The sequence below is a fragment of the Pleurodeles waltl genome, chromosome 4_1 (genome assembly GCF_031143425.1).
Source record: "Pleurodeles waltl isolate 20211129_DDA chromosome 4_1, aPleWal1.hap1.20221129, whole genome shotgun sequence".
NCBI classification, from domain to species: domain Eukaryota; kingdom Metazoa; phylum Chordata; class Amphibia; order Caudata; family Salamandridae; genus Pleurodeles; species Pleurodeles waltl.
In genome coordinates this window covers 885,204,801-885,227,813 of record NC_090442.1, presented here as the reverse complement: position 1 = coordinate 885,227,813, position 23,013 = coordinate 885,204,801, and the positions used below count along the sequence as shown (strand labels likewise).

Sequence of the window (23,013 nt, the reverse complement as noted above, 5' to 3'; positions counted from 1 at the left end):
GTTGTTCCACCACAGAAGCGAGAGGTAAGTTTGGCGGTCTATTAACACCAGATCTAGAAGGTGACCCTGTGCTTGTGACCATTGTGATGCTAGGCACTGTTGTAAGGGCCTCATGTGCAGTCTTGCGTTTGGGACAATGGCTATGCATGAAGACATCATGCCTAGGAGTTGTAGTACCATCTTTGCTTGTATCCTTTGTGTTGGATACATGCGTTGTATGATGGTGTTGAAATTTTGAATTCTTTGGGGACTTGGAGTGGCTACTCCTTTTGATGTGTCTATTATGGCTCCCAGGTATTGTTGTACCTTGCGCGGCAGAATTTTGGATTTTGTGAAATTGACGGTGAACCCTAGTTTGAAGAGGGTTTGTATGATATGATTTGTGTGATTTGAGCACTCTATTAACGAATGGGCCTTGATTAGCCAGTCGTCTAGATATGGGAACACATGTATTTGCTGCCTTCTTATGTGTGCAGCGACTACCGCTAGACATTTGGTAAAGACTCTTGGTGCGGTTGTTAATCCGAAAGGCAGTACCTTGAATTGGTAATGTATTCCCTTGAATACAAACCTTAGGTATTTCCTGTGCGATGGGTGTATTGGTATATGGAAATAAGCATCCTTGAGGTCTAAAGTTGCCATGTAGTCGTGTAGTTTTAGCAATGGCAATACTTCTTGTAGTGTGACCATGTGAAAGTGGTCTGATTTGATGAAAGTGTTCACTACTCTGAGGTCTAGGATTGGTCTCAGCGTTTTGTCCTTCTTTGGTATCAGAGAGTACAGTGAGTAAACTCCTGTGTTTATTTGTGTGTTTGGAACTAATTCGATTGCATTCTTTTGCAATAGTGCCTGCACTTCTATCTCCAGGAGATTGGAATGGTGTGTTGTCAAATTTTGTGCTTTTGGTGGTATGTTTGGAGGGAATTGTAGAAATTCTATGCAATAACCATGTTGGATAATTGCTAGAACCCAAGTGTCTGTAGTGATTTCCTCCCATGCTTTGTAATAATGACTTATTCTTCCCCCCACTGGTGTTGTGTGGAGGGGGTGAGTGACATGTGAGTCACTGTTTAGTAGTAGGGGTTTTGGGGCTCTGAAATCTTCCTCTATTTCTAGGGAATTGCCCTCCTCTATATTGTCCCCGAAAACCTCCTCTATACTGTCCCTGGTAACTGGACGGTGTTGCTTGTGAGGTGCTGGCTTGTGTGCTCTGACCCCGAAACCCCCCTCGAAAGGGTGCTTTACGGAATGTGCTGTAATTGCCTCTGCTCTGCAGGGAGTAGAGTGCGCCCATGGCTTTAGCAGTGTCCGTATCTTTTTTGAGTTTCTCAATCGCTGTGTCCACTTCTGGACCGAACAGTTCTTTTTCGTTAAAAGGCATATTGAGAACTGCTTGTTGAATCTCTGGTTTAAATCCAGACGTTCGGAGCCATGCATGCCTTCTGATAGTTACAGATGTATTAATTGTCCGTGCAGCTGTATCTGCAGCGTCCATGGAGGAGCGGATCTGGTTGTTGGAAATGGTCTGTCCCTCCTCAACCACTTGTTTTGCCCTATTTTGTAAGTCCTTGGGCAGATGTTCAATGAGATGTTGCATCTCGTCCCAGTGGGCTCTGTCATAGCGCGCAAGTAGTGCCTGGGAGTTCGCGATGCGCCACTGGTTTGCAGCTTGTGCTGCGACTCTCTTACCAGCTGCATCGAACTTGCGGCTTTCTTTATCTGGGGGTGGTGCATCTCCAGATGTGTGGGAGTTGGCCCTTTTCCTAGCTGCTCCTACAACGACAGAGTCTGGTGGCAGCTGTGTAGTGATGAAAACCGGGTCTGTAGGAGGCGCCTTATACTTTTTTTCCACCCTTGGTGTGATAGCCCTACTTTTGACCGGCTCCTTAAAGATTTCTTTTGCGTGCCGGAGCATACCAGGGAGCATAGGCAGGCTTTGGTATGAGCTGTGGGTGGAGGAGTGTGTTGAATAAAAAATCATCCTCGACCTGTTCTGAGTGGAGGCTTACGTTGTGAAATTGTGCTGCTCTAGCCACCACTTGAGAATACGCAGTGCTGTCCTCTGGTGGAGATGGCTTCGTAGGGTATGCCTCCGGACTGTTATCTGACACTGGGGCGTCGTATAGGTCCCATGCGTCTTGATCTTGGTCACCCTGGCTTATGGTGGTGTGAGCTGGGGAGTGTGATGGAGTTTGTGCTGGTGAGACGTTAATCACGGGCGGAGGAGAGGGTGGTGGGGTAACTCTTTTCACCACTTTTGGTTGTGGTGTCTGTTCAGTTTGGAACTCCAACCTTCTCTTTCTTCTAATGGGGGGAAGGGTGCTTATTTTTCCTGTCCCCTGCTGTATGAAAATACGCTTTTGCGTATGGTCCACATCAGTTGATTGTAGCTCTTCCTCAAACCTATGCTTTTGCATTTGGGAGGTTAGCGAGTGCTCTTCTGTATAAGAGCCTGAAGCTGGGTCGCTTGCAGTTTGTTTCGGCACCGAAACCCTGTCTGCGTGTTTTTTCGGCTCCGAGGTGACTTTTTTCTTTTTCGGGGCCGAAACCTCTCGGCGTCGATCTTCTTCGGTGCCGCTGTCTCGGCGTCGAGCCGTGTCCACACCGGCATCTCGGTGTCGAGGCTTGTCTCCAGCACTTTCTCGGTCCCGAGAAGGCTGCGTGCCGGTGTCTCGACCGGAGTCGGACGATCTCGGCACTGTTTGGGCCTTTTTCGGTGCCGACGGTCGGTCACCGAATTTATGGGTGGAGCCATGGCCTGATGGCAGTGGCGTCCCCTGGGCCTTGTAAATCTTCCTCTGTGTGGTTTTCGACGTCTTACTCACGGTTTGTGTATCGTCGAATCCTTCGGAGTCTGAGTCTTGGATCGAGAAGGTACCTTCCTCTTCTTGTTCCTCGAACTCTAGGTGGGCTGTCGGCGCGGACGCCATCTGAAGTCTTCTGGCTCGACGGTCTCGGAGTGTTTTTCGGGACCGGAACGCACGACAGGCCTCGCAGGTGTCTTCACTGTGCTCAGGTGACAGGCACAGGTTACAGACCAAGTGTTGGTCTGTATAGGGGTATTTATTGTGGCATTTGGGGCAGAAACGGAACGGGGTCCGTTCCATCGGCGTTCTTCAGCACGCGGTCGGGCCGACCAGGCCCCGACGGGGGATCGAAAAACTACCCCGAAGGGCACCGGAGCTCTTCGATCCTCGATGCGGTGTTGAATCTAACTACGCCGATCCCGAACGCAACAATACCGACGAAAATCTTCCGAAATTAGCTATCTTTCCGTTCCGAAACTCGGAGCGACAGGAACACGTCCGAACCCGATGGCGGAAAAAAAACAATCGAAGATGGAGTCGACGCCCATGCGCAATGGAGACAAAAGGAGGAGTCACTCGGTCCCGTGACTCGAAAGACTTCTTCGAAGAAAAACAACTTGTAACACTCCGGCCCAACACCAGATGGCGAGCTATTGCAAAACATGCGTATCTACAGCGACAGATGCCATCGAACTTAATCTTTCTGTTTATCTTGACTCGGCTGCTGGTTGAATACAGTGAGGAAAGAAAAGCATTATCGTCGCCTCCAGTCCGGACATAGAATTCAGAACAATGTGATATTATGAATTTCCAAATTTGCCAAACAAATCTGCACTTTTACGAATCACCAGTTATTGACTATTTGGAGGTAAATGGTTGAAACCTTCTGAATATGTGTTGTGATCTCGTTCTTCTCATTCTCTGAATACACCTCTGCAGTTACCTCTCCAGGAATGGAACACGGAGAGAAGAGCTAACATTGTGGGAAAATCACAAGAAACTATAGAAAAAAGTGAAGTTAGAGAGATTGTGCCATAGCCCTGATGTCAGTGCCATCAGTCTAATTTTTGGATGCATGTCAACTCTTGGTTAGAATTCAGCTTAACATATCAAGAGTACCGTTCAAGACAGGCATAATGGAGAACTCAAAGTAAGGGAAAGAACAAGATAGACAACAATTGTCCATAGGTTTGTTAATGTTAAGCCACTGGATGCCCTTTTAGGTCATATGCAGCTTGCTTGCATGTATGTAATATTTTACTTTGATTCACCCGTGATGGGGTTCTGACACAACTGAAACAGATGACACTAGCTAAAGAACATGCCAGGGTAATTGAAATCTCAAGCATGAGAGGAAAATGATTCTTGACAGATATAAAAAAAGACTAAAATCGTTCGGAGCCTCGAGTGTTTTGTGTAACCATGGGTAAAGGCATTTAAAATGGATCTGAAAAATAATGCACTGTGGGAGTTTACTAATGTCTTTTGGTCCAAACTAACATTCTCCATCTTTGTGACATTAAAATGCTAATATGGTGAATGTTCATGCCCTCTTGAATTGGCCAGGATCAACATGCAACTTTACGGAGAGTCCATGGTATCTAGCACAACAATTTTATACTTATTGGGAAAGCATTTTAGATGGATGGATAGAGAGGACGTATTTATTAACAAGGGCCATATTAAATATTTTGAACAGTGCAAGTGACTTCAGGATACAAATGTGTGTGATATAAGTATTAGTATTTTAACCCAGCCCTGAAGCAGAGGCCAACAAGTCTCTAGGCTGTAAAGCACCTGTTCAGAACTCCTTGGGCAACAAGAGGGTCGATCACCACCCTTTATAATTTTGTTGCAAACCCTAGGAACAGACATACACTTACTAGATCAAATGGGAGAATACTCTGACCAAAAAACAAAAGAAGAAATGAGGATGGCTGCATGGTGTAAATCCAACATAGAGAAGCTCACTTGAAAGTCATAAGTAAATAGTATTTTACCTCGCTGGGTGTGGATGTAGCAGATCATAAATCGATTAAGTGTGGCCACGTGGGATCAAGACTGAGCAGGTGGTTATCAGACAGTAGTTTTTTTTAATCAGTGGAGAAGCCAGATAGACAATCAGTAGCCATTTAATTGTTTCCTTATGAGTGCTTTAAGGAACTGGTCGAGTATTGCTTCTAGGAATGTTTTACATGGCTGTTTAGTACTGGTAAATTATACCAAATCTTGAGGTTACTTGATTAAGGTATGGTGAAACAGCCGATAGGGTCTCATACAGAAGTGCTTGGTGTCTATATAACATGGTGATTTAGCTGCAATCACCTATGAGGCACTACCTGTGTCCACTGGATCATCAGTCACTGAAGGAGCTATCATCAATGTCAGCATTACTAACAATGGATTCCCACAGAAAGGGGTTGGGGATGATTTGAGGGGGCTGGACGAGCACGTAGCATGACAGCCGCATTATTCTGAGCTCCAGCCTGCTTGGCAAATGATCTTTAAAAATCCTGATGAGTGGTGAGCAGGACCTGTCACTTGGGCCAGGAGAGGGCTGTGGCTGAAAACTCTGTGGGCACAGACCATGCTGCAGTAGTACAGATAAGGTGACCCTCCACCCTCAATCTGTATCAGCAAGATACCTGCCAAGGAACAAGATCAGGAGAACCACACAAAGGGATCTTGGCACACAGGGCATGCTGTTCTGTGATCTGTTCCGTCATGGGACACAGGTGATAACTGAAGGAGGGACGAGCCCGGTTGCATGTCCTGGAACTTGTTCACCAGGGGCTGATTGAGAACAAGCAGTAACAAAAGGCTGAAAAACACATGGGTAAGCAGGAAGTGGAAATGACTGAAGAGGCAGCAAAAGGGTCCAAATGATTCTGACCAGGTTGGTGTCATTTGGGCCTCCACACTGCCTTGAGACATAAACCTTGCAAAGAGACATCATGACGTAAGGTGGGTGACAACATCACAGTAGACTCAGGTTGGGGTTTGAAGATGTGCAGTGGTAATCCAGTGACTCCAGTTTGCTGAGAGACAATTGGTGGCATTCTCTAGCAAACCCTCATGTTGTATCTCCTAAACACAAACCTACATTTCATCTATGGTTATTGCTGTACTAATTAAGGCATGCATACCATGTGAGATAGGTATTAAACTGTGCCCCCCAACCCCCGCTGCCAGGATCTAAGAAGAAAACCAGTGGCCTAGCAATATGCTGTACAGTGTTAAAGATACTCCACTCTCACCAGAAAGGCATTTATCCGAACATCACAGGTGATAACCGTACCTCTACCTTGAAAATATCTGAACCCCCAGTCTGAGACCCTTGCAGAACAAAAGCCCACCATCAAGGAGATCCACACACCACCCTGAAGGAAGTCATACAAGGGTTTCATAAATCAAGAGCTTCTCTGGAATAGAAGATAGACTCCATGAATGTGGACCACATCTCGTTGCATATTAACTTCATAAAAATCTTGGAGTAGGGACAATGGATGCAGGGTTAAAGGCAATTGTGTCCGAAATCAAGCAACTTCGGGAAATAGCCAAAACTCTTACTGCAGATTGGCAATACCTCCAAATACCACCAAAGATGCTGAGAGAAGAGGTCAAATAAACAATATTCAATTTGTAAGCATTCTGTAGCAGGAGGAGGGACTCAAACAGAAATGTTCACAAAGAACTGGATTCAATCAGTCCCTTTCTGTTGAACCCACCGAATCCCTAGCCAACCACAGTCATCCATAGTTCCTCTAAGAGCTATAACAGATACATTACTGAACTATAGAGCCCAGACATGCCATTCTCTATTTTGCCCAACAAACTGGAACAAACCTTTAAGAAAACACTATGGTATTCTTCTTTGTGAACTTAAACCAAGCAGTGCAGCATCGTAAAAAGGAGAATACTGTTGGTGCAAAAAGAAAGTTGAATGGCATGGGATTGAAATACATGACAGTGTACCCAGCAAAACTCCTCAAGGGAGGAAAAGATATTTGACACCTCATGAGATATGGCCCTGGCTGGAAGGATAAGAAAACATGTTCAATTAGCAAAAAATGGAAAAGGAGTTTATGTTCAGGTTGACCACAACACTGACAGAACCAGAACAATGAGAATGGTTGTGGAAGGCTCGAATCTGCAGACAAGAGGGGATCAGTGGTCGGTCCAGGACGAAATAACTGACTTGCCTGAGAAAGCCAAAATAGACACTGGAGAAAAACAACATTCTCCTAATACGTGAATAGTGGACACAGAGTGAAATGACACAACAATGGCTCCACTGATGTGCAGTGTGTGTAAATCACCAAAGGCCCACATAACGAATGACAGAAAATATCCTTGCTCCTCTGTTTCACCATAGACAGTAATTTAACACTAACCATGACATACTTTCCTTGAGCACCGCCCCTCTCCCCCCCAACCCCCACCTCCCAATAAAAGGAAACTGGTGCTGGAGACAAAATATTTCCTTTTTTGTATGGTATAATTCACACTTAATAACGACAATTTGAGGTGACAGGGACTTTATGCACTGGTGTGGCAGGCAGTTTGAAACCTGTTTTGTGAGAATATGAAGGAGAGGGGAATTTGTGGGTACAGTTCCCAGTTGTTCATGACTCAAGTTGACAGTTGGAAACACCTCCCATGAACACTGCAAAATTTCCTGATGCACTGAGACTTAGAAATGTGTGATGGGTGCACCAGAGAACTGAGCAACAAAAAAATGTTTCATTCAAGCATATATCACATTGAATCCAGGATAGATTATGTATTTTTGTCAGGAAAGTGTGGACTACTATATTACATTTTTATAGCGTATGGCTGGAGGTATTTCAGACTGCTCATATTTACTAAAGGTACAGGGGTATCTGATGTAGAGACCGAGGCAAGATGGCCGGGAACTGCAAAAGGTTTACTTTTTAGTCATTTGGAGTACCCCCTACTTTTCTGAGAACATGGGTGCTGCTGAAGCCAGAGTTACATGAGAAGCATATTAAATTGTAATAAGGTGAGGCTATGTCACAAATCCACTTGAAAATACAAATTCAGATAGCAATGATTTTTGACTTGGAGGTGAAAATACTTCTAGCCGAGGGGAGGTATTGGTACTCTTGAATGCAGCAGACACCAAAACACTAGAATGACTCAGAAATGATTATAACAAAGTAGTCTCTGGAGCAGCTACACTATTACATAGGGAATTGGAAAAAAAGTACAAATCAGGAAGTAAAGATGGGGCACCAACAACATGGCTGATCAGACGTAAGGGAGCTTCTCGGCACACAAGGGACACACAACTCCAGCAAACCACAGGTTCACAGCAGATGAGGAGGAAGTGAGCAAAGTACTACGAGGCCTTCTACAGCTTGAGATCCCAGATCAACAAGGCAGATATTTACACCTTTGTGGGTTGAATGAATATGCTCCACGTGACAAATGCAGATAGGTGCGAAACACAAAAAACAATGGACACAAAAGAAACCGCAACGGCTACAAGCCAGCTGCAACTGGGGAAAGTCTATGTCCAAAACAGCCTGCTAACAGAACTTTTCAATGTTTGTCAAACACTCCCCAATTACAACAGCTTTTTGAAGGCATTAGAGTGGAAGGACCCATGGCAACTGATGTGCCAGAACACAAGAAAGGGGAACTCAATTTGCAATGTCTCTTGTAGCACCTAATCTCACTTCTTAATGCGGAGGCAAAACTTCCTGCAGAGTTGCTCGCAATCCAGCTGCTGCCCCATCTTCCTTTCTTCCTTGATACACCCAAATCTATTGGGCTTCATTCCACAAAGGGCCAGCAGACTGACACTTCACTGCATTCATAACCGCTGAGTGTACGCATAATAAATAATCTAGAAAGCCCTACTATAGTATGGTCAATGGATGCTGAAAAGGAATTCAGTGCCATAAAATGGCAGACTATGTGTGGAGCCATGTGAACTATGGGCATGGGATCAAAACACACTGCTATTCTGTCAAAGGGCAACATCAAGCTTTTAATGGACTCCAGTATCATCACCTTGTACATGCAGAACTCAAACTAGTGCATTTCACATCACAATGATTCTGCCAATTAGTTTTTTCTTGAGCATTATTTTTTCTGTGCATTGTCTGAAATTTTAAGATTCTGGCAGAACCGGTATATTTTGGTGTGTGGGAAACAGGCCATAAGTCTCATAGCAAGTGTTCTACACGATTTAGGCATGCTGCTCACCAACAATGTGCTAGACTTCTTTTCTTAACCTTCAACCATATAAAGCATTCACACAAAAGAACGCCAAAGGCAAAGCCAAGATCGAACACCTTGGGCACAATAAATTCCTCCTGCCCCACAGCCTGTACTTTGTACTGCTGCTTTGGAAACGTCTGAGAGTAATACATAGTGGGAAAACAAAAATGTCACCTAAAACTCAGGGCCAGGGAGATGAAGCACCCTGAAAATAAAATGCATTTCAAGCGGGATGATTCTATCCAAACATTAGGGGCCAACTTTGAATCTGAGAGGTCAGCTGTGTTGTGAGCCAACCACCCAAGGAATGGATATAAGCTAATTTCTGCTGCAGATGAAGTTTTCAACTTTTACTCAGGGCGCTTTGAACGCGTGGGTAACAGAAGGAGAGGAGCAGGGGCAGAATTATTGGCTGTCTCACATTTAGAAATTATTACATCCTCAGGAAAAAATATCGGCTGGCGCTCAAGGAATCCATGAGGTGAACTGCCATGCAAGTACAGAATCTGTGCTGCTCAGCAATAGCCAAGCATCCAGAACCTTGCTGTGAGGAGGTCGATGAATATGAGACCGTTGAGATCTGAAGCCTAACACTGCTCCCCAGCTCAAACTCCACCCTCTGATAGGAGGCCCTTGAAGCTTTGTGCTTCCCTTAATTGTAGAATGAGTCCCTCTTTGCAGCAGTGATGAACATTCAATCAATATACAGAACGGCTGGCACTTTCCGTCCATGGGTTGTTTATTTACAAGCACCTTTAAAGACTATGCAAAAGCTATGTTCCTTCATCCACCATCGCTATGCAATTATTTCCCAAAAAAATGGTGTGACTGAATTTCCAGGAAAAAGCAAATGTCAACATAATTCAGAGATGTGTTATGACTGTCAGAGGAGCAGCACAATAAAAAATAGAAAGCATACTATTTATGAATGTCAAGATAGGTTCAAAGATTTCTATACATGCAAAAACAATATCACTAGCAATGGTAATCACCTTAAATAGGATAATAGGAACATGGAGAGCAGCATTAAGCAACACATTTAACATTACCGCCCGAACATTATATGACTAAGGGTTTGAGCAGCAGGACATTAACGAAAAAATATATTTTTATAAAAATTAAAAATAAGAGGAAGAGATGAGCCATCGGGTGAAAGGCAAGCAATATGTGAAACATTAGGCAACAGATCTATTAGATGACGGAGTCTTTGTGATACATTCAGTCCCATGCTTTAAGGCTTAGTAAGAATTTTGCAGATGCATCAACTTGTGTAAATAGTAATTCTTTGATGGTCACCCTGATTCGTTCTAAGTTGAACTTTGTGACTAATAAAGAGATAACAAAACGGTTGTCACCTGGTTAATGTCTGGAAAAAACAAAACCTTTTGCCCAAAATTACGTTTTTTTTTTTTTTTTTTGAAAGCCCACTGCAATAACATTTCTCTAAGGTCATTAGTGTAATAAGTGTTTTAGCCCCTTCTTGGCATCAAACCTTCCTCTCACTAGCAGTCTAGTGGCAGTGGTAAACCAAATTAGGTAGTGTTTAGTCTGTGGGTCACTTTCCTTTACTAAGAAATTCCAAGATCAAGCATGGCACGTCACTTCCAATTTTAGGTAACCACAAACAAAACAATCAGTTTAAGATTGACAGTTTTTCTTATGTTCTCCAGCTTCTCTAATCTGACTTCCAGCAAGATAAAAGAAGTTAATGCACAATTTAAAAAATAAGTTGCATACCCATTTGCTTCCGGCTTGTGGGTTATGTCTTCTGATTTGATGACCATTCCTTCCAGGGATTAGGCTCCGTGTTCTGTGTCTGTTGCCCCTGACATCACAGAATTAGTCTGCACTCAAGCACCGTAAATTTATTCTACACACTAGCCACCTTTTGTGAAACCTGTTCAGGAGGGCCATTCCATGCCTGGACAAGTCAGTCAACAGGTAACAGCCAGAGGCAACTCATTCATTTGTCATTAGTCCCTTTGTGGTGTTGGAGGCTAGGGTGAAAGTAGTCACCCAGCAAGGTAGTGGCTGTGGTCCTCATGCCAGGTGTCACTGAGGTTTCGGAACATCAATTCTTTTGTGTACTCACCAATGTTAAAATGCCACTAGAAGGAGACAATTAGCTCACACTGAGCACAATATCTCTCCTAGAAGCAAGTGTTACAGGCCATTCCATCTTCTCTTGCCTGACACCCTGGACAATGTCCAGCAGGGGATTTCTTTAACCCTTACTTGCTGGGAGGACAGGTGTTCTGGAAGTTGACAAATCGCCCCACCCGATCCTCCAACTGCAGTATAGGTCCAAGCTGTCAATCACTCTGGGCTGCCAATTAAGCCAATAGCCTCAATCCCTGTATGCTACTCCCCACTTGCTCCTTTTATGTCATGTGATCACAAGCCTCTCAATTTTGATAGGATGGCTGCCATTTTGACACAGTGGTAGAGGAGGAGGGCACAACTGTCTCTTCAGCAAGGACGTAGAGGACTAAAACTGCACTTCTGATTGTATTCATACCATAAGAAACACAGCACTGCTCTATCTTTTGATAACTGGGCTCAGATTACAGGGACATTCGCTTAGTGCAAGACAAACAGGGGCTTCTACGAGGACGTTGATGCCTATTTCAGGCCTCAGTGCAGCATAACAGGTTTCTCCCCACTGTAAACATTCTACCTGTTAAGCAGCTTTTATTTTAGCTTTTAATTTGATGCACCACTATTTTTCTCCCAAGTAGGGCTTTTAAAGATATGAGCACCATAGTTTACACCCGGCTTCCTCTTAACTCCAGCTCTCTAAATCAGCTTTACCATCTGCCCAATAAATTAATCTGTACAGAAGAGTTTTCAACTTTTGGATCACCAAATTACATTCAAACACTGGCCTGAAGAGAACTTCAGAATTCAGTTTAGCCCATAATACATTCACTTGCACTCTCAAAGCACACACTTTTTTGTGCTTTGTAACACTGTTCATTAATCCGACCCCTCAGCCACACTGACAGCAAAAGGGCAATGTTCTTTTCCAGGACCTGTACATGACTTTTAGCTACCGACCATTTAAGAGAAATCTATAGCAGCCTATGCATCCTCCAACAAACACAGGATAACTTGTTTGGGGTTTAGTTCTAAGTTCATGCAATAAACACCGACAACTGTCCAGAATCTCACATGAGCATAGTAATTTCTGTGGCGACATTAAAATGTAACTACTCTGAACCTAGTACCTATTTCCACTTTCAATGTACAAAAATACCTTGAGTCCTCTGCTACACTACTTCCCATTTCCCTGTGAGTGAGTGTCCTCAAAGCATGTGATGTGGGTCCTGTAAGTGTTCTGCAGACTTGGGAGACCTTTACAGTTTTCAGCTCTTGCTGTAAGTAGAGAATATTATAACAATTATACCTAAACCTTTAGTTCAGGGCATGGAGGTTTAGAGGTACTGGCAGATCTGGCATTTGCCCAGGTCATACTGACTTTGCAGCTCCAAAGAAAACATCAATAGACAACGTTAGGATCAAACCCTATTTCAGGAAATATTAAGTATTTACTCTTCAGCAGCACTGTTACTATCCAGAGTAGAGGCTCTCTGGCAAGCCTGCCTTTCCACCCTTAGGTTGCAGCAGTGTTCTTATATCTCCCTATGACCACTCACACTGCTGCTAGAATTTCCCTGAATATTGTATGGAGAAAAGCTATTTTGTCCATCAGAACTTTTACTACTCTCAGAGCAGGCTCTACCAAATGCACTCAGTCATAAGGACAGATAAATGTAAGGCCCAGTGACTTTGCAGAGCCTGTGTGAGCAGTTTCACTGCCACTTCGACTTAAACTCCCCTTTTATAGCATATAAGCCACCCCTAAGGTAGGTCCTAGGTGGCCATTAGGGAAGGGTGCAATGTAGGTAAAAGGCAGGACATGTGCGTTTACATCTTACATGTCCTGGTAGTGAAAAAACTAAGTTGTTTTTCACTACTGCAAAGCCTACTCCTCTCATAAGCTAGCATTGGGTTTTAAGCTGTAATTCCTGATCAGGAAGGAGTACCTACATCAGGTTTCATATCATTAGAATGGGAATGATAATTCCACTTTACTGGTTAGCATTACTATTTTAGAAGTGCCACTTTTAGAATGTGGGCATTTTTCCTCTGGTCTTACTGCTCTGTGTGTCTTGCAGCCTGTCTCTAATACCCGTCTGGGTTAGGTGACAGCTACACTTTGTGCATTCCTTCTAGACAGCCACAAACACAGGAAAGGTGGGTGTGACAAAGCTCTCATCTGCATTCATCTGCATTCTGATGGGCCTTCAAGGGATGCAACAGGGTGGAGGGGTGGGGGAGGGGAGAGGCTCACACTTACACTTCAATAAAGGGCCAGTCCCCACAGAAAGGGCTGATTACCCCCTACTGGTAGACTTGGGCCAAGGCTGGGATGAAAGGGGGACCTGTGCACTTCAAGGAGCTGCCTTAAAGTCACCTCCACTTCAATGGATTTTTTTGGTAGAAGTACTGGGCTCTAACCGTAGCAAATCAGTACAATGCTGGAAGAAAAAATAAAAACTCTGCTGGAGTAAAGACTGCTCTCCTGTAAGGATTGCTACCTTGCTGTAACTAACTGTTCCGAGAAACTGCTTCTGCGCTTTGCAGAGGTGTCCTGCTGCCTGCTGAGCTCCCGCCTGCTGAGGCCAAAGAGTGAAGCCCGAGTGACGCCAGGGGTGTGCAGACTTGCCCCTGTTCAAGAAATCTCAGGGCCATAAAAGATTTCTTGCCACTGTTGTAAGACTGTCATTCGTGAGTCCAGCACTTGGCAAAGATCAGAGTGCGTCTGATTGCCATCCCCGTTGTGAGCATAACAACGCACTTTTCACCTACTGCAAAGCAAACGATTTGCCATGCCTAGTCAGTGCTTCACTCTAGGCTTGCGCTGTACACCCGAAGTAGAGTTCTAAAATCACCACCTTTCTCCGTCAGACCAGAGCCTTCCTGGGTCGCATTACCGTGGTGATTAGTGGCTCGTCAGCCATCTACGTCCCAAGAGCTGCAAGATTATCCATCAGTGCATCCCGGGGGAAAGAAGCATCAAAGATGCAGCCCCTGCCTAGGAGGCCCACCGATCTTTTCTCACCCACCTTCTCTGTGCTGCGACACTGGCGCATCAGCACCCCCGCCATCAAGGTACGGTGTACACTGGGCCAACGGAGACGCCTGTAGCCCAATGGCATGCACTTGTGAGTGGCTAAAGTGAGCTAAGTAGACCGTCTCAAGAGATCGCTCACTTCTTTGCATTCTTTTTGCTAACTGTGCGAGCGCTTCTCTCCTGATCCCCGACAGGGATCCTTTGTCACTTACTTCAGTCTACAGCGACTGCACCTAGCCGGTAGACGCCAGTACTCTGCTAGCACTGTGTAATCTTCTAACATGGAATTTGCATACCTTGCACAGTGTACCTCTGGTTCTGGTCGTTTGGAACTGATCTCCCTAAACGAAAGCATACACTGTACTTATGTGTCACTTCTCACCAGTAGGACGTGACCTGATGATTGTGTGCTGCTTAGCACTGTGTTTACTTGCAATGCATATCTCATGAACTACTTATTGGATGTTTGTCATTTTGGTCTTGTTTTACTCAGACAAATATTCTCTATTATTCTAAATTAGTGTGGACTCTTTTTGTGGTGTTTTCATTGTGTGCTGTGCATGTGTGTTGCACAGATACTTTACACATTGTCTCTTAAGTTAAGTCTGACTGCTCTGTGTTAAGCTACCTGAGGGCGAGCACAGGTTGACTTAGGAACTGTAACCAACTTACCCTGAATAGGACTGTGGTCCCTACTTGGACAGGCTGCAAACCTCTACCAACTAAAGACCCAATTTCTAACAGCTACCCCATGCTTCTATCATATATATAAATGTAATCCACTGCGATAGTCTGTCACACTAAGTCAGCTAAATGCATGACGAAGTAAGGCAATATACATGTCAAGAACATTTTTAAAGCTTCCTGAAACATGGGCGTGCATGTAACTTTTTAATGGCATCATTACAAATACAGAGTCAGGCAACAAGTAATCCTGTATCTACAGCAAGTCAACAATAAAATAGAAATTGTGGAAGTTAGATCAAATTAAATATTACACTTTTTTAAAAGAGCTGTCTTTCCAGAATTTCGCACAGATGAAAGGCCTGGCATAGGAGACTAGTATTCTTGGATGCAGGTATTTCTATTAGACCAATAACTTGTGTCATTAATATTTTTGAATTGCATAGTAAAACCTACATATGTTCTGTGGTATATCTGAAGCATCATTTGGTCCCTCTTCGGAATCCTCGGATGATGGCATTGCTTCAGCAGCAGCCTATGTGAGATCAATAAAATGGTTACAGTGTTTCTAGTTATTTTGGAATTAAATACATGGTGATGTTTAACATGTTTCTCTTAAACTGAAAATACAGTGCACATGCCCGGCTAAGGAATGCAGAATCATACTTGAGCACGGGCGTTCAACACTGTTTGGATTCATGTTGGATATTTATACATGATAAAAATTACATACAATTAATCCAACTGAAACAATTTACATAGCCAGTGGATATTCTATTAATCTGGCATTGATTCCCCATCCACCTTTTCTGCGTTAAAACTGACAGAGCTAGTTCATTGCATGTTGAGAACACAAAATAATTAACTGGCCTGTGAAAATATGTCATCAATGAGCCATGCAACCATGTTTCTTTATACTTAATACTACAAGACAGGTTTATTTAAAAATAAGTCTATAAGTGAAGAATGCACCAGTACCTAATCAATCAGTAATTAAACAAACAAATACTGGGATGAAGTCATTTCAAATAGAACACCAACTAGATTGCCAGCAAATGGTTTTGCTTCAAGAGTTTGCCAGTGTTATGGGGGCAGTACTCTCTATTGAGTATTCTGGAATGTATTTCTATTTATGCACCTAGTCTAAATAACAAAGTTATACACTTACCAATTCAGCAGCATGTTTTCCTACATAATGTCTAGGTATGTTTTAAAAAGTATATTTTAATATTGCCACCCCACACTTTCAGATCTAAATCCCAACCTTATTTCCATTAAAGAGAAGCTCTTGAGTCTGATTTCCAGCCTGATCAAATTACCATTTCATGTAGCATCCTATAGGGATCAGCAGCACTGTCCAACTTTTTCCTCAAAAGTACATTTGAGCATTCTAGCTCGGAGCAGACATTTAGAATTCCAGCCTCTTCAATTAGGCTTTTGACTAAATCCATACAGCCCCTTGGTTAAGGGCAGCCAATTGTCTGCATGGCAGCAGTAGCGTATGTGAATTCTTCACGATTTCATATTGCATCCTCTTTGTTAGTACCGAGAATCAGATGAACTTCTGTCCCTTTTTTCTTTGTCCCCCTCCTCTTCCCTCCTTCTGACTCACAAACAAAAACTACATTGATTCTAAAATAAACAACCAGGTCATTTTCTAATGGCAAAATATCCTCTGTCACAAACATTTAAAAACGCATCACGGACAACTTTAAAGTAATCTCACAAGAAAAAAAGTAAACTACCATAGCTGTGTAAAGAACAAAAGACGTCATGTAAATTCCAGCTGTGCCGTCACAGAAACATGAATCAGTTAACACGTGGGGTAGATCAAGCAAGAAAAAAGTTGCAGTTTGAAAAAGGTAACATATTAACACGTGTTAACTTTTCCAAGCTGTCTGACAGCTTGTGGTAATTCTGCTCACAATTAAATTTCACAGGAGATTGTATTTCTATGGTTTCGTTTTCTAGAGATAAAAGAATTCCTTTAGCCAGGAGACAAAGAAACTCATTATGAGTAGGTGGTGTAAGAATACGTTTTGAATTGCTCCTTTTCCTTTAACACATGTAGTTTGAGCTCTTTCTCTCTGAACGCACTGCCTATCACATATGTTATCTTATGTATATTTGTTTAAGTAAAATAAGCCTGGCTCCACACCACAGGCTTGCAGCTGGTTTCTTCCCGAGCTGGGGCACGTTACTCATTATAATCATGTGGTAAAAATAACTAACCGACCTCGGCTGTTGTATTTTGGGGAGGGAAAGGCTGATATCTATACCTTTGAACCACACAATCCTTTGAAGGGTCTCAAGAATGTGGGAAGTCAGGCAGCTGCAGAAGGGAGTCGAGGACAAAGCAGGGAATGGAACCGGTGTGTGGAAACCGATAACCTCCTTAAAATATCTGTATGACGCATATAATTTTTTACATACTTTATGTATCCTCTGATGTATGAGTATAAATATCACTGTTAAACGCTCCATGCTAGCACACTTTACTTCGGGCCAGGGATGCCAGTAGTAAACCTGTCCTCTTTTGCTGCAGCAAAAATAAATAGACCTTTGGTCATTGATTTTTCACTCCGGCACTCCGTGTCAAAACTCCTTTGTAAATGCATTTTTAAGTATCTACAAAAACGTGCGTTGACAATTTGGCGCCCAAACAGGGACCTTCCAGTGGATGTCTTCAGTAGCGCTGTCACAAGACGTGCTGCCAGTGGGGGGACGCCGTTCCAGAGGTGTAGATTCCAGGGGCCCCTGCACAAAGACTTAGTTTCAAAGCAGCTGCATCTTATCCACCGGGCAGGCCTCTCCCCGCTTTTCACGACTTCCCAGCGAAGACCCTGAACATCGGTTTTTAACTTGACTGATTAGTCTGACACAGGCGGCCGGAGAGAAATCCAGGAAAAGCAGATAGTCAGGTAAGACTGTTCCTCGCTGGCTATTTGTCTGCTTTAACTTGCATTTGAGAGAATAATTGTTTTGGATAACTGTTATCAATTTTTGGAATGATTAGTTCTTGGTAAATTTTGCATTTGTACAAGGTGCCATTTGACAATTTGTATTACACGTGTTTTGTTAATTATTTTGCCCAGGCCTGGACCACTTTGTAAGTTGGTAAACATTTGATATAAGCAGTTTAAAAAAAAAAAGTTTCTTTGTTGCATGTTACATTTTGAAATTTAAAAGGTTAGATATGGGAAATAAAAAATGCTGTCAAGGGCCATGTCGTCGTTTTCACCGAAATCATGTTCCACGTTTAGATATAAAAGAACCGATCCCAAAAGAGGGAACACCAGGGTGGGACATGTTAAAGGATTATGGTTTAGAGAATAATTTGTATAACAGTATATGGCGCAGATATACTAGACATTGTCCTGACCTCCAGTGGCCGGAGGATGGGTCTTTTGATTTAAAGAAAATAACCTACCTACAGGAATGTTTGTTTCATAAAAAGGCTAGACAACACATGTTTGAGGTATACAGAACATGGGAAACCGAGGCCACCAAAAGAAAAATTAAGACAGCTAAACTGATATAGAAAGAGCAAAGGAAAACCATCATGCAAAAAGCTGCACAATACCACCATTCTCAAACCCAGAAAAGAACTGAGTCTAAAGATAGAGTCCATAGAGCCCAGGTGGAGGGAAGTTATGTATCAAAGCCAACAGAATCCAAACATGCATTAGAGAAAGATGAGGTATTGATACAGATATTAGATAATAGCCCCACTGCACCGCCACCTTACACACCCCTACAGTAGCCCAACCTATCATGGGGGCAAGCAACAGCAGCAGGGGCAGTGGCACAATTTGGGAAATCCAGGTGCACCACCACATCAGCACATGCCACAGCAACCACAGACAATAGCCCAAGTCCAAATCCATCCGCCACCTGCTCCACCACTACCAGCCAGCACTGCAAGTTTACCAATAATGTCCTCTGCCCCAATACCCCAAATGGACAATGCCGACGATATACAGCCATTCATCCACTTTCACCCATGTGGAGCACACCTATGAAGTCGATTTCGCCCCCTAGTACCTGCTCCACTATTGGGGAGGAGGAAAAGCGGGTTATCAAAAATAAGTCAGAGACCTGGATGGCACATCCTATTTACACTCACACCGATATTATGCACACAATACAACAGATGTCACATTTTGGACAGCAATTAGAAATACAGTACATGATTGAAAAATTGGAAAGGGATTGGAATTCTTGTATTAGCGACTCTACCCCTCTCCCTTATGAACAGGAATTACACCAATTTTGGCGGGACAGTGTGGCTTGTAAGCTTGATAGTAAGGGCATAACTGAGGGAGTACGCATTTGCGTTATAGCCAGAGAAGATGTTCTCAATATATATGACAAGGAGTACCCAATGAGGGAAGTACACCCTGATCTTCCCACTGCGGCTGCAATTGCAGCGGCAGCTACCGCCCAACTTCCACCTCCCGTACCGGTGGCCCGATTTGTCCATATCAATGGAAAAGGGAGGAGGTAATGGCTATAAAAAAAAAGACTTGCCAGACCCTCGAAAGAATCCAGCTGGATTCTATCGGGACCTTAGAATTGCTATTTCCACCACCACCATGACACTCAAAGACATTGACTATTTTTTTGGTGTCTTATTGGGCCCTGAAGTCTGGCATAAAATTAGAAGAGTAGATGATGCGCCTACTTTGGGAGCTACATGGGGGGTTTTGGAAGCACATGAAGCACGAAGGGCATCAGGATCCCTGCCTCATCAGGATATTTTAAATTTACCTAACCAGATATTGACTAAATTAGAAACTGTTATTCCCCTTCAGACTGTGGATTGGGGAAAACTTGCCACTTATAAACAGAAAATAGGTGAATATGTCCCAGATTATTTTACTAGAATTGAACAAGCTTTCGTAGATTTTAGCGGTCAAGACCTCGCCACCGTAACAGGTGTCACGCTATTTGTGGAACGGTTTGTTAATGGCCTTCTACCTGAAATATCACAAAAATTAAAAGCAACAGAGAGTTCGTGGATGACGAAGGGACAGGCAGAGATTTTACAGATGGCACAATATTATGAGAGCAGGTATAAGGAAAAATTAGAAAAGAATGAGAAGTCAGTGAAAGAATTGAAGAAAAAGCTACTATTACAGCAGGCATATCCCCAGCGGGACACAACCCCTCAGCCAAGGGATGGCCCACCAAGGGGACGGGGAAGGGGTCGAGGCCGAGGTGCATCTGCACCACCCCAAGACCGCTGATTGAATATCAACCAATGTGCCTACTGTAAACAAGATGGCCATGGGCGTGATACTTGCCCATTACTGGAAGGAAGGCAAAGTATGTCATGTGATAGAGGGAACGCTTCGGGCAATACACGAGGGCGAGGAAGAGGTAGAAGTGGTCAGAATTTGCAGAATGAGAACCAGGTCCTGCATAATACTAATATTTTTGGCAATGCATTTGAACGACAATATTATGCTGATGATTCCTTTTCTGAATCCTACAATTATTAGGACAGCCACAGACAGGGCCAGGGGCGAGTAAGTATTCCTGTAGATCAGAGTGGTCCCTATAGCAATGTAAAAATCGAAGGAGAGGGCCATAAGTTTCTCCTAGATACTGGTGCCACCAGAACATCTGTTGCACATACTACAGTCCCCGGGGCTCCCCTGTCTGAGCTTCATACCATGTCAATTGGGATTTCTGGGATCCCCGTGGTGAGCCCCATCTCAGCACCTATGAGAGTAACTGTAGGACCATTTACAGTACAAACACCACTCTCTTTAACCTCAGGTTGCAATCAAAACTTGTTTGCATTAAATATGTTAAAACAATTAAACACAGTTATTCACTGTTCAATGGATGGTGTCTATGTAACTATGGATAGTGTTGCCCCTACCTGGTGCATGTTCTCACAGGAATCCGACTTACCCCCACAGCTAGCGGAAATAGACCCACGCTTATGGGCCAAAGACAAAAATGATGTAGGTATTATGGATATCGACCCCATTGTAATAAAAAAACCAAAAAAAAAAAACAGGTGCCCGGTTACCTCGTGTTCCTCAATACAAATTACCTAAAGCAAGCGAAAAAGGGCTCAAGGCAGTCATTTCTGATCTTGTGCATGCAGGTGTAATAAAGGAAATAGTGGGCAGCACCTTTAACAGTCCAATTCTTCCTGTTGTCAAGAAACAAAATGATGCTAATAGATCAGATGATGAGCAATCAGTTACTGATAACACGGTAAATCGATTAGTTATTGATCTCCGATAGATAAATAAAATAGTAATTCCCCAGTTTCCTGTGGTCCCAGACATGAATAGTATTTTCACCATGGTCCCAACCTCTGCGTGTTATTTCTCAGTCATCGATTTGAAGAATGCGTTTTTCAGTATTCCAATTGCTGAAGAAAGGCAATGTTTGTTCAGCTTCGCAATATTTGGTAGATCATTTTCACTGACAAGAGCTCCACAAGGGTTTGTGCAGAGTCCTAGTATATATATAATCATTGTCTTTTTCGTCAACTAGACCAATTCAATCCACCGTCAGGCTCTGCGCTGTTGCAGTACATTGACGATATTTTAATTGCCTCAAATTCCATGACACAATGTAAGACTGATACTGTTGCATTATTACATCATTTAGCATCTCTGGGCCATAAGGTGTCCCTCCCAAAATTGCAGTATTGTAGAGAGGAGGTCACCTATCTAGGACACCTCCTCTCTAAGGAGGAAAGGAGATTACATCCAGACAGAATAAAACTGGTTCATACAATGACTACACCACGCACCCCTTCTGAAGTCCGAGCATTTTTGGGATTTACATCCTTTTGCAGACAGTGGATTCCAAATTTTTCATTTATAGCAAAACCATTGACTGCTCTGACACTTTCAGATGTGCCCTCTCCTGTACCTTGGACTGACAGATGTGAAGAGGCTTTTCAGGAATTAAAAAAGGCGATGTGCTCTGCGCCTGTATTGGGTAATCCGGATTACAGCAAACCATTTGTTTTATTTGTGCATGAAAAGCATGGCTGTACATTGTCTGTTTTGACACAGGATCAAGGTGGGAGACGACGCCCTGGTGTATACTTCTCTTCCACCTTGGACACTGTGGCACAAGCTTTGCCTACTTGTCTTAGAGGAGTGGTTTCTGCAGCTGCTGCGGTGAAACAAAGTGAAGGGTTTGTTGGTGGCAATCCGCTCACTGTGATGGTTCCTCATGCAGTTGATATTTTGTTAAACAAGACACCGACGCAGCACCTCACCAGTGCTCGTCTAAAGGGTTATGAATTAACATTGTTCAGTCCAAATATTACTTTGAAGCGGTGCAATGTCTTGAACCCAGCTACGTTACTACCCCTCCCTCAGGACAATGTGGAATTTGATCACAATTGCATTTTTGCCACTGAGGAAGAAACCAAGGGACGGGTAGACTTAACAGATACTCCCCTATCTGACCCACAGGGAGAGCTGTTTGTAGATGGGTCTGGCTTCAAGTTACCAGACGGTACAACCACTGAAGCCTATGCCGTCACCACATTAAAAACAGTGGTTGAATCTCATAGAATCACGCAAAATTCAGCACAGGCTGCAGAATTAATTGCCCTCACCAGAGCTTGTGAAATAAGTGAACATCTTAGTGTTAATATCTACACTGATAGCCAGTATGCGTTTGGAGTAGCTCATTATTTTGGGTGACTCTGGGCGAATAGAGGCTTTATCACGTCACATGGCACTACCATTCAGCATGGCAACTTGACTGTGGCACTTTTGAATGATCTCAGCTTGCCCAGTCGGGTCTCAATCATTAAGTGTAGCGCCCACAAGAAAATTACTGATGATATAGGACGAGGTAATGCTTTTGCAGATTCTACTGCAAAATCAACAGCACGAGCACCATTTGACAATGCATACGTTGAGAGTAGTATCAGGGGGGAGCCCAAGAACAAAGTATCAGAAAATACCTTGCAGTGTGTGAGAGATATTCAAGCAGAAGCAACAGCAGAGGAAAGGGAACAGTGGGAGAAGAACGGTAGACTAGACAGTGAGGGTTGTTACACAGGTGACACAGACAGAAGAAGATGGCTGTTACCTAATTGTTATGTACACGCTATGGTTACTATGGCCCACAGTCCTGCACACA

At 43.5% G+C, this 23,013-nt stretch overlaps 1 protein-coding gene across 2 annotated transcripts in view; it reads right to left on the bottom strand.

The window, feature by feature from the left end:
* TRABD (TraB domain containing) overlaps positions 1–23,013 on the bottom strand; it is a 251,994-nt gene that overhangs the window by 160,648 nt on the left and 68,333 nt on the right. For both annotated transcript variants that reach the window (XM_069229632.1, XM_069229634.1), the window contains exon 3: positions 15,334–15,412. In XM_069229632.1, the coding sequence (XP_069085733.1) occupies positions 15,334–15,412 (79 nt within the window). The remainder of the gene's footprint in view (positions 1–15,333; positions 15,413–23,013) is intronic.